A 12678-nucleotide genomic window follows, 5' to 3' on the forward strand; every position below is an offset into this window, starting at 1 on the left:
GCTCCATTTCATTTCTTCCAAGCCAACCGCTTTACATAAGCTCTAAAAAAACTTAAAAACAAAAAAAAAAAACAAAAAGAGTTCCAGTTCCGATCCAAACACTACACACAATCAAATTTGGACAATCTTTACGCGGTGTTAACGCTTCGTAAGTTTGCAATTATATGCCCAGACATTGGAGGCCTTAAATGCGGGTCCACAGTCTTCGCATAACCGAAATTAAATGATATAATTACACCGTACTGTTCCATCACTCCATCAGCGACCGAACGACCGAACGACCGACAGACAGGCGGACCGCTAGCTCCAAATGTTTATTGTCTTGCTTCAAGAACTTTTTCGGGCGCGTGTCTACAGTTCTGTATTCTTTCTCTCTTTTTTTTTTTGAGACAACCATTACTTTTGGCTTGGTTGAACTCTGCGCTTTCCACGAAAAACAAAACATAAAGAAAACCCTCGCAACCAGCGCAGGAACGGCACACTTTGCGAACATGAATTGTAGGAGTAGAAGGAGAAGTGGAAGTGCCAGAAAGCCATCATTAAAGTGAGCAAACAACCACAAGAATGACTGAATCAATAATCAAAAGCCAGAGTACCTGAAAAATAGAAACTGAAAAGTGCTCAAAGCAATTGGATTATAGTAATCTTTGCCTCCCCATAAATTCACATTAAAATTGATGAATAAAAATACATCAAGGAGCTGCTTTTGCACGCTGCACGCCTTCGATCAGCATGTTGTGGCTTCGGCTGTCCGATCCGATACCCATGCGCGTCTCGCTGATGCTCCTATGACACACCCAAATGAGCTACTCGTACGTTTTCACCCAATCTACAATTTTCAATCAATGAATGCCGACAGACAGACTCCAGTGGCTGCTGCTGCTGCTTGCTGCCGACTCTCTTTTCCTCACTCCAGCCGCCTCAAAAGCAATTTATATTGCCGCTAATCACGTGAAATAGATCAAATTTCTTTTGTCGGCTCTCTGTGGCAGACTGGGGCGAACGTCTGTCTCATCGGGGAGTGGCAATCGCCGAGCACTGATGAGATGACAGCAGGAGAGGAGGAACTGCTGATGCTGCAACTGAATTTCACTTGCCGCCAAAAGCAATTCGGCACAGAGCAGCCTCGTGCCATGGAAGTTCTATGGGCAAACAAATCTATTTTCTCAGAGATCCTTCCATTCCATCGAAAATACATTTGAAAAGATTACCACTCGAAAGTAAGACTCAAAGTGCCGCTCGCGGGAGAAATTCACTTTCTGTTTGCAAATTGAAAGTTAATTTTTTGGTTTTTTTTGTTTTGGGTGACATATTCGTTGGAGCTGTGGGCTTAGAAGCCATCAAAATCAAGTGAATTTCACTTTAATTTCACATGTGTGTATCCCACATGCTTGCGGTGGCTTTGGAAATGTTTTAATTTGTATCTTTTCCATTTTCATTGACTTTGTATCGCACTCTCACCAGAGGCGCGGCTTCCTAATCAGACACGGATCGCGGTAGACACAGTGCCACAGGTTGGATGGTGGATCGAGGATTGTGGATGGGGAATTGACTGTCTTCTGATGGCAATGGCAATGGCAATACATTTCTGTGTGTGTCTCTGTGTGTGTGTGTGTGGGGGGCCGGGAATTTGTGGCACAGTGATTGGTTTTGCCTCTGCTAATGATGATTACCCACTTTTGCCCCAAGCACCACATATACTATATAAAAATCAAAAGCGGTTTAACGCGTTTCTCGACAACTTGACTTCTTCTTGTGGCTCTTCTGTGTATGCCAGACCACACCACACCACACCACAGAGCGCTCCACTGCTCGATTCAATTAAAAACGCTTAACGCGAGAGGCCACAACTTGTTGTCGCACCCAAAAGAAAGCCAGCCAGCCAGCCAGCCAGCCACTTGTTTCCATCCACAAATCAGTTACTGGAGTTGCAGATTGAGCTGGAGATGGCCTCCGCCCGGAGGCTACAGCTACAGCTATGGCTATGGTCTTCTTCCTTTTGGCCTTGGATTTCACCAAAATAAACGACAAATACAAAAGTCCATGATACAGTATATAAATATTTAAGCAACCAGTTTTCCCAGACGCTGTAATTTAATTGCAAAAATCGCACAAATCATGTGCTGCAGCGCTTCTCCATCTTTTTTTGTTGTTGTTTTTTTTTTTTTTCGTTTTTCCATAGACGAAAGAAAAGTGAAATTCCATTTGGCAATTGTTTTGGCATTGGATCGGAATCTCCCTCTCTCTCTCTCTCTCTTGTCTCCACCTTGCAGCCCCTTCGCTGCATATCTGACTCTCCTTTTTGCTTTTCTCCTTTTCATGTCATCAGGTTAGCAGGGATTTCTGTCCAAAAAAAACAACAAAAATACAGCAACAACAACAACAACAACCTGTAAAACAGCGGCTGGTGAAATCTCTGGCAGCATTTCGTTGTTGCTTCTTCCCCGCAAAAACGTGCCGAAACTGCATTTATGGCAAGGGATGGGGGGAGCGGGGAGCGTGGAGCGGGGGGCGCAAGGTCATTTAATTGATATTACTTTAAGGTATTTACAATATGTTCAACCACCTGACATCGTATTTTTACGAACGTTTCTCGACTTTTGTCACGCATTTATTTCGAAATTCCTCTTTAATCATTACAAATATGATTGCCACTAAGGAGCCAACAATGAGCCCATAAATAATGCCCCATCATTCCATTAATTCCCTTCAAAATGAGTTCCACTAAAATGCATTACAAACATTTCTACTGTAGTGCACAAACATATCTGTAATGTAATTGAGGAAATGATAATGGTAGATAGATCCAAATCCAAGAAGAAAAGGTTGTCTATTTACGAGTTATTATGTGTTCGCTTAGGTGAAACATAATGATAATGAACGAATCTCTGAAGAAGATAGAAAGATACCGCCTCGTATCTTCGGGTACAATTAAATGTTTTCCTCAAGCAGTTCCAAACAAATCTGCTTTAAAATCCATGAAACATTACAGAAGAGTTTCGAGATGATCTGTATTTTCCTTGTTTTGTTGTGATTTGCAAATCAATTGAAGGCCCTTGGCTACATCTAGACATTCGGATATCAATTGAAGCCCAAAATTGGTACGGATATCCGCTTAACAATTTTGTTTTGATATTTTAAACAGCTTTCTATTGGACTCTTTGGATCGTTTTTTAATGTTCGCGGGGGTCGATGGCTTAACAGCGACTGGCAAAAAATTAGAACGCTTTATCTTGAAAATGTGTAAAGTGCTTTTCATGTTTCCATTTGATTTTTGCAGAGGCGTCCGAGTCAGGCAGGGGCCAAGGCGATCATTTTTGAAAACAAACAAAAAAAACCTGTTCCGATTGCCCATTGGTGGAGAGAAAAACAAGCTCTGGAAAAATGTTTTAGAATTGAGTATTTTTGTATATTTGCACACGTGGCAAATACTTTTGGGGCCACAACTTGTGTGCCCTTTGCACACACTTTTCATCAATCCATCAATCAATAATTATTCATTAAACATTGGGCAAACAAACAAGCAAGAGTCGAGTCTGAAAACTGTGCCAAAAACGCAAAAGAATTGTGCAAATATCGACACCTTGACTAAGTCATGAGCATTTCCGTTGTGGCCGGCCACAGTCGTTCGCTCTCATGGGTCCACGAGGAGAATTGCCTGTAGATTTCACTCGATGGCCAAGACGAAAACCAAAACAAGTTAAATGCCAAGTTTTTCAATCGGTGCTGTGTGTGTGTGCACAAGTCTTCGGTAGATGGGTGGAAAACTTGTAGAATGCACGGACTGCAAATAAGAAGAAAACAAAAGAAAAACACTGCTCAATGCTATGCTCGTATCAATAGCACCACCAACAGCCGCAGTGGCAGTGGCGGTGGCGGTGGCGGTGGCGGTACGGCACCCAACAACAATAGCGTCTGCGTACACCTGTCTAAGCCAAAAAACAAAAAACAAAAAAACAACAACAGCAAACCAAAACAGAAGAAAACAAAATAAAAGAAGTCGCACAACAACCACACATTGGCCTGTGCTGCGCCAGGGCCGCGACTGCGCCCAAAAACCCAACAACTTTTAATTTCAACACATTCCAGCACAAGACACTCCCCACTCCACTCCATTACAATCCACGCACAGTGGTACAGAAGACAGATCTGTTGCAGCTATAAGCAACAAAGCAACAACAAACTCAAGTTTGTGCATTCTTGGTTCACTTTTTGACACTGTGCGGAATATCGCGACTTGACTTTCTTTGCGGCGGCTTACAGACAACAACAACAACAACAACAACAAGAACAACCACAGAGCAAACAGCAAAACAAGTTCGGGCTCGGCTCGGCGCACAAACTCTGGCAGAAACCGGGTCTGCGGGGCAGAGACCAAACCGAGACCGACGACCAGGCCAAGAGCTAGGCTGGGGAGTTCGTTCGTTCGTAAGTTCGTATGTTCGTATGTTCGTTCGTTCGTATGTTCGTTCGTTCGTATGTTCGTACGAGAGCTGAGCTAAGCTGCCAACAGCCAGCTACCACAATGTTCGTTGGCAGACAGTGAGCCAAGTCAGTCGATGGCAGGCGGTCAAAGCGTTGGGACGTTGTCTATCACACAAAGCGCGCGTTGAAGCTCTCTCACGGAATAGAACTAGAGGAGGAGCTGCTCTTTTTGTTAACTTTTTTTTGTTGCTTAAACGATATATATATATATATAGATATATATGCTGCTGCTGTGCTAAGGTGTGTTTTGTGTGTGTGTGTGTGTGTGTTGTGCATTTTCTTCTCTATGAAAGAAAAGATGAAGCGAGAGAGAGAGAGAGTGGTGTAGTGCGAGTTCGAGGCGAGACTCTGACTCTGACTCTGACTCTCTTTGGCGGAGAGCCATTACCGTTAATCAAATAAGTTTTTTAGAAATTTAAACGCTCCACTTCTGTGCGAGTGTGTATCTGTATCTGTATCTGTACATCAGTACATCTGTAACTGTGTTGGTGTGTAAACGGTTCATTGATCGAGAGCTCAGACTCTGAACAAATTGGAGCAGAAACCGAAGAAGCAACAACGAAACGAAATAGTAGTGCAAGTGCCAAATGCCAGCCAAAGTGTGTTAACAATTCCGATACGATTCTTAGTGAAGACCAAACACCGCCCAAACATCATAATCACCATTATCATTATCATCACATCATCATGTGGCAGTGTGTTGCGGAAGAGGCGCTTAACCCATTTTTTAGGCAACACAACGACAGCAAAAAGCAAATCCAATAAACGTCTGAGACCCAAGAGGGAAACGAGAACACCAATTGGTGGCAAGAGTTAAATCTGTTTATTTTTCAGATACTTCGCGCACCCTTTCAATTTGCATACAAAACCCCAGTCTGGTTTGTACCTAAACATTCGAAAAAGATTAGGAAATAAAACAACCTCACTGGCGGGCATGGGGGAATTATGGACAGATGATTCTACAGATCCACAGAAAAAACAATCTCATCGCATAACAAAAGATCTGTTTTGCAAATTGTTTATTTGCTGCTTGGCTGATCAGCAAGCGGATTGTTTTATGCAAATATCATCTTCAAAACGGCCAGGCGAACGACTCGAGTCTTTCATCACAAGCAATCCAAGGCAGACCTCTGTTTGGCACTTCTTTTGGGCTTCCACACGATTCCACGATTCCACTATGTATATGAGGAATGAGTGCATACTAATTGAAGCAAAGAGCGCTTTTATTAAAAGTAAATTCTTAAAATTCGTATGGCAAAAAGACAAACGAACTCGCCTACATTTTTGTTGGTTTTCATTTAGAGCGCCCAAGAAAATTCCTTATAATTTGTTGAAGCCTTCCTTCTCTTAAGCCTTCCAGTAATTGTCCATTGATTTCATTATTAAACCATCAATCACACAAAATTCTTTCACATTTAGTACAACACGTTTTTGGCCACACAGGAAATCCGCAAAGATAATTGACGATATAAACATCAGTAGACTTCCTCAAAATATTGATAATTGTTCGACTTCGAGTAGAAGCCAACGGAACTCTTTGTGTTATTTCTTTTGTTTGCATTTCAGATACGGCTCTGAACTGTGCATGGGAGAAATAAGAGTATCTTTGGCCCCCATTGAACACATGCCCTAGAAGCACTTGCACTAAGGACCTTTTGTGCCTTAAGACTCAATTGTTCTGATTGATTCCACAATTATTCCATGACATAGCCAGTGTCACGTATTCGAAGATATTTATAGAGTTCTGTCATGCAAGCACTCGGTGACTTTTGTTCGTGTTTTGATCGTCTTCTGATTATGCATTCCTCGTTTCTCGTTTCTTAAATTTAAATCCGTTTTGAGGTTAATAATAATATCGTTTGTTTAGCAGCCATTTTGTTGTGCTGTGGCTACGCCTCTGCCTGTGGCTGTGTGTGTGTCATATGTAAATTTTTTAAGCATATTGATAAATATCTGGCTGCGTCTTCCCCTGCGTTGCGTCTCTGTGGTTGCGGTTTCTGTTTGCTTTTGTGTTGAATGCATAACTGAAAAAACAAGATTCTTTTGGAGAGACACCGCCGCACCGAACGACGAACAACAAGTCATACAAGATCATCGATTATAAACGTTATTAGAGGAGAGAATCGGATACACATTCACACACAGAAACAACGCAGACAACGACACCTGTATGACGGGTTAATACCGTTTCTCGCTGGTTTCTCTGCTTCGATTTTGGTGGGATTTCGGCACCAGTTTCTGATATTCCTCCCCAGTGCGGTGCTGCGTTGTGCTTCACACAAAATTATGACACATGACGAGATGTGGCGGTGGTCTGTATCTGAAATCTGTCTGGTTTGCCCGTTAGATAGCACTCGAAACAGTTGCTCGTCATCACATTCCAGTTTTGCGCTTAAATCCTCCATTTGGAAACGTTTCCTCTTTGACATTAAGATCTTGGCATGCTTCGAAGCTCACTTGTGGCCCGATTTCCCATTGTCGAGCCACAGAATCTCACATAATTAACGAACAGACAGTATAAATCTTAGAGCTATTTGCAGCTGCATTCTTTAATTTTGCGACTGTTCTTTCAGATGTTTTCAAACACAAACTGCACTTAAAACCCAAAAATCATAGACGATAAGCTGCACCGCAAGTTACACTCTTTTTTGAGACGCAGATCATTTTGCAGACATTGAAAATATGGCGCTGCGCTTGCGTCGAGACGTGCAGAAGGCCTCGTACTATGTGTGGTTCCTGGGCGCCGAGGAGGCCAAGGGATTGCGCGGCCCACGCGTCATCAATTCAGTGCTGCCGTATCTGGTGGACAGATCGCGTGGCCAGGAGCCGCTGAAGGTGACGCTTCAGGTCTCCCACAAGGGCATCAAAATCGTGCAGGTAAGCAGCGTCCCCACGCACACACACAGAAGGCGTACAAAGTCTAGATCTTGAACTTACCCCCACGTTCTTGGGTCTTTGGTTTCAGGGGGCATCAAAGCATTTGATACCCCACAGTGCCATAACCAGCTCCGTGCAGACCGACGACATCGTGGCCTGTGTCCTTCTGCTGTATAATCCGGCCACCAAGTGTCCGCTCCATGTCCACGCCTACCGCTGCGACTCGGAGACAACGGCGGAGGCCCTGCACCTACAGCTGCAGGTCCTCATCAATCGTCCCGACAATCAAAAACGATTCGAGGAGCTGGAAACAAGGTAAGTTTTCACTATGCCATCAATGGTTCAGCATTCGAAGTGTTGTGTGTGTGAGAGAGAGAGCTTATGTGTAGTTGCCAAAGTGCCACTGCCACTGATGAGGCATTCCCACGAAGATACTGAACACAGATACACAGTCCCATGCAGAAATAGTTCTGTATGTGCGCCCACAGTGCAGCCAAATGTTAGCGCACCCATACCCACATCGAGATAAGCCGCACACTTTACATTGGCCAGGAAAAACTGTCTGGTGTGTGCACACTTTAAAGCTTGCTGCTTGCACGTAACTTTGCCATTTACCGTTTGCCCACAGAGTTGCAGCGCGTTGGCTGTCGCCATCTTTGAAGCCAGGCACGCTGAAATTTGGGACAAAAATTCATTTAAATGTTGTCGAAAATTGAATGAGGCAAAAAACGAACTCAAAATCATTAAACTTATTAAAATTTAACATATTTTTAACATACATAAATGCCTATAGCCCACACCGTGGCTAAATGGCACATCATTACCATTAACACCAATTTCCATTATCAATTTTTATAATACATAATTGTGCGCCATGAGCCTTGTCCACGAACCTTATTTTAAACGAGGCGTAAAAATTGCGCACTTATTTACTGCAGAGTTGCCAGCCTGTTGGCGGTCGCCATCGATGAGTATCGATGTACGTGCATATATATTTCTTCATTGAAAGAATTAAGAAGCAGGCAAAATATAATTAGTTATATTATGAATATAAAACAATTTCGATGGTTTTGTAACCGATCTGGCAGAACAGCATAAGTATAGTATTTTTCTTGGATTTTTCGGTATTTTAAACAAACATGGCCACACACTTTCTTGTAGTTTTTAGATACCGAGAAAATACTACAAGCAAAACGATACATCCTATCGATACACCGAGCTATTGTTATTTTGAATATTGTCTTGGAAATATTTGAAACCCGTTTTATTCCTTGCAGATTGGGAATCCTGCCGCCCATTCCAATCAGCAGCAACAACAACAACCATCACATTGGCAGCAACAGCCACGACAAGCGACACGAGTCGAACACAAAGTCCTCCCAGCATCACCAGCATCATCAGTCACAACAATCGGCGCCCTCCGCTGGCTATGCGCCCCACCAGAGTCGCCGCCACGAGACATCATCGCCGAAGCGCTTCAGCAGCTCTTTGGGCAGCGACACCGGAAACAGCACTCGCGAGTCCGAGTGCAGCGAGGAGCATGGAGTGGCAGGCTCACCAGTCTCCCGGTCGCCGCCCCACGGAAAGCACCATCCGCCCCAGCCCCATCCACATCCGCTGCACCATCCGCCACTGACGCCGCAGCAGAACAGCGAGCTGTTCGACTCGCTGGCCGCCGAACTGCGGGCCAAGCTCAATGGCAATGGACCGCCGCTGCTGCTGCCGCCCCGCGACTACGACACCGTGCACCGCTCCAAGGGCAACCTGACGGCCATCGAGCTGCGACGCTGTCGCAACGCATTGATTGTGGGTGGCTCGCCGAAGGGTCCAGCGGCAGGCGGCACGCCCCAGCCACTGGCCACGGCCAATGCCATTGGCAAGCAGGTGTCGTCGAGGGGATCCTCGGGCATTGGCTCAGATCTGGCGCCCAGCCCAGAAAGGCAGGAGCTCAATAGCTCCAGCGGTAAGTTTTGGCTTCTTATTGCACATTATTTTGCTTATTCCAAACCCTGTTCCTTGTCACAGATGACGAGCACTGGTCAAATGAGGCGGACAACTCGGTGATAGCACTCAAACCGTCACAAATTGCAATCCCGCATCATGTGCAGTTGAAGCGGAAGAGCGCCGTGCAGCCGCCCGAGGATAGTTATCTGAGGGATCTGCCGGCCAAGCCGTATCAGCCCAGGCCAAGCGATCGAGAATTGGAAAGGGAGCGAGAAAGGGAACGCGAACGGGAACGTGAAAAGGAGAGGGAGCGGGAACGAGAACGCACCAAGACCCCAGCGTCAGTCTCAAATAAGCCCTGGAATCGTGAGGATGACATTAAGCCGATCATTTTGCGACCAGCCGACTACGATGCAAAATTCAATCGTGTCATGCAGCAGGAGCAGCCCCCACAGACGGGCCAGCAGCAGCAGCTACAGCTGCAGCCGGCAAAGCTGCGGGATACGGACAAGTACAATGAGATCAATCGATTGCTCAACAAGAAGCTATCCAGCCATGACAGAGAACGGGAGCGCAAGGGACGCTCGTCCCGTCTCGATGAGAATCTCGATGACTTTGAGGATTCGGATGTGGATCCGGGGCACGAGAAGCTGCCGCCGCAGCAGCAGCAGCAGCACCATCACCGCAAGGAGAACCTGACGGACAAACAGAAGTTCATGGAGTACACTTCAAAGAAGCAGCAGCTGCAGCTGCAGCACAGCCACCATCAGATGCACAAGTCCTATGCGGCTGAGGAGTCACAGCGGTATGGCGGCAGTCGTCATCGCTATGTAGAGCCATCGGAGCTGCCGTTCGAGCAGATGCCACAGCCGGCACAGGGCAGTGGTGGTGGTCCCCCGGGCGCTGGTCACAACAAATATGCTGCAGTGCATCGGGGCTCGGATCTGGGCCAGCGAACCACAGAAAGAAGGCATGATCGGGAGCGTGACAGAGACAGGGAGAGGGAGAGGGAGCGCGAACGGGAACGAGATCGAGATCATTCGCGGGATCGTAATCCGTATCGCGAGGCGGAGAGCCTGCCCTATATCCAGAGCATGGAGAAGATGATGAAGTCGACGGGCATGCGATACGGCGAGCCCCCGAATCCAGATCCACGCAAGCCACGCTCCGAGCGGGAGCGAGAACGTGACAGGGATAGGGATAGGGGAGACTTTGTGGCGCCAGCACCCAGCCAGGCATCGCAACGGGATCGCTTCCATGATGCCAAGGACAAGTTCCGGGCCATGGAGCAGCGCCCCGGCAGTCGCTATGACCTCGATGAGCGCGATATGCCCACGACCGTCTCCCCGTCCGTTCCTGATCCCTATAGATCCTCCTCGCGACGCAGACGAGGCTCTGTGGAGCCACCAGCCACATATGAGCAGTGGAGCGAGGAGGAAGAGGTGCCACATCCCAATCCACATCTCGATCGCAATCAATTGAGTCGATCCCGGGCACGTTCCCGCAGCGACTGGGAGCCGGAGCCGGAGCCTCAGCCGCAGTCACGGCGCGTACCCGAGCGACGTGACAGAGAGAGGGAACGGGAGCGGGAGCGGGATCGTGACTACAATCGCCGAGGCGAGGAGATTCCTTTGCCACGAGAGCAATCGAGGGACCCCTATCGCCATGACAGAGACCGCGAGCGAGAGCAGGAAAGGGCGAGGGATCCGCACCAGGGTCGCCATCCGGTGCGGGCTCATTCCCGCGAATACTTGCAGACGTCGGAGACCAAATCGAGCTCAGGCTCGGCCCGGGGCCACCACATCGAGCGCTATCCCTCGCCCGCACCGACGCCGAGCAGCAGCAACGGCAGATCCGCGGAAGGTGGAGGAGTCGGTGGAGGTGGAGTCTCATCGTCCGCCTCCGGAAAGCCCCTGGCCAGCATGCCCAAGGGCTATCGTCACAGCTATGCGGAGCCAGTGTTTGCCCGTTCCGGCGGACGCGTTGGTCTGGCTGCCGTCAATCCCTACTAGGAGATTCGCGTAGAAGCAAGAACCGTGCAACGAAATCCATACTAATCGAATTGGAATAAATAATATAAATATATAAAGATATAAAGAAATATATAGCTACATATATATATATATATATATCCACTTGTATTTTAAGAGACGAATCCATTTGCGGACCAAATTCCATCCCTCCACACATACTGCCCCTGACACTGACACTGCAACATATATATATAAATATAAATATTTAGATATTGAAACTAATATACTCAATTAATGGTCCCCAGACCCCTTTCGGGAGTTCGGCGATGGACCACAAACGGAGTGGACCACACAAAATGCGCCTCAAATACGGCCGCCAGCCCCTGTAATTATGTGCCTTCAGAGATAAATTGTGTTTTTATTATATGCATAATACTGATTTAGCCTACGATTATCGTATTGTATATTGTATGTTATCAAATAGCGAACAGAACAAGTAAGAAATCGATCGGATCGTTCTCGTTTCTGGATTTTTTTTTGTTTTTTTTTTTTTTGCTACCTTAAGTTGCGCGGTTGATTGGTAGTTCCCACACCCCTTTACATTTTTTTTGTATACATTTCATATCTGATACCCGTGTGCATTAAATAGATAAATATATACATTTATACATACATAAATACATTCACGCATATGTATACGTGTATGTACATGCATAGTTTATGTATCTATTGTTATCAATTTCTGACATTTGCATTAATAAAACGCTAGAAAAAAAAGCTCAAAACTTGACTTTGGATCTTCAAACGATTTGGTGAATATTGCAAAAAACGAGTGGGACCGCGTGAGACGCTTTTTACGCTTCACAACTGTTACATTTTCTTTTACCACAAATACAATAATATTTACATATTTACTCTCCGAGTTCCGGGTATAAAATGAGTTATTCAAATATTAGAGATCGCTCTCTGGGCCATCTGGGCAATCGTTTCTACATTTATCAATCGCCCTGGCATATTTTATTTATAGGCAGCCTGGCGATGACCAGTTATGATCGGCAACTGGCTTGATGGCCAGGCGTATGAGAGTATTAAAGTTTCTGCCCCGAAAACAATAAGAGTAATAAATTCGGCAGCGTGGGAAATAAGCCTAGAGAGGTGGCACACCGCAAAATAATTGCATCGTTCTGGCTTTTATTGATTGTTCAGATCTGATCCTCATTCGGCATTATGGTTCTGTTTATGGTGTTTCCATATCAGTAAAATTGTGCGCTCCACAACGTTCCTCTTCGTTTTTTTCTTTTAATTGTGCTGTGTATGCTGTGCCTTTGGGTTGGACAGCTTCAGCCCAACAAAAATGATGTCCCCTTACCTTGGAATCGGCACTCATTTTGGTCACCTG

At 45.9% G+C, this 12678-nt stretch overlaps 1 protein-coding gene across 1 annotated transcript; it reads left to right on the forward strand.

Annotated features, from left to right (window-relative positions):
• The first annotated feature begins 7040 nt into the window (after positions 1 to 7040).
• Positions 7041 to 11553, forward strand: LOC117590237 (fl(2)d-associated complex component). Its single transcript, XM_034282709.1, has 4 exons — positions 7041 to 7362; positions 7451 to 7677; positions 8640 to 9325; positions 9388 to 11553. The coding sequence occupies exons 1-4, from the start codon at positions 7168 to 7170 to the stop codon at positions 11316 to 11318; spliced, it is 3039 nt and encodes a 1012-aa protein (XP_034138600.1). The 5' UTR covers positions 7041 to 7167; the 3' UTR covers positions 11319 to 11553.
• The last annotated feature ends 1125 nt before the right edge of the window (positions 11554 to 12678 follow it).

Source organism: Drosophila guanche, unplaced genomic scaffold (genome assembly GCF_900245975.1).
Source record: "Drosophila guanche unplaced genomic scaffold, DGUA_6, whole genome shotgun sequence".
Classification (NCBI taxonomy): Eukaryota; Metazoa; Arthropoda; class Insecta; order Diptera; family Drosophilidae; genus Drosophila; species Drosophila guanche.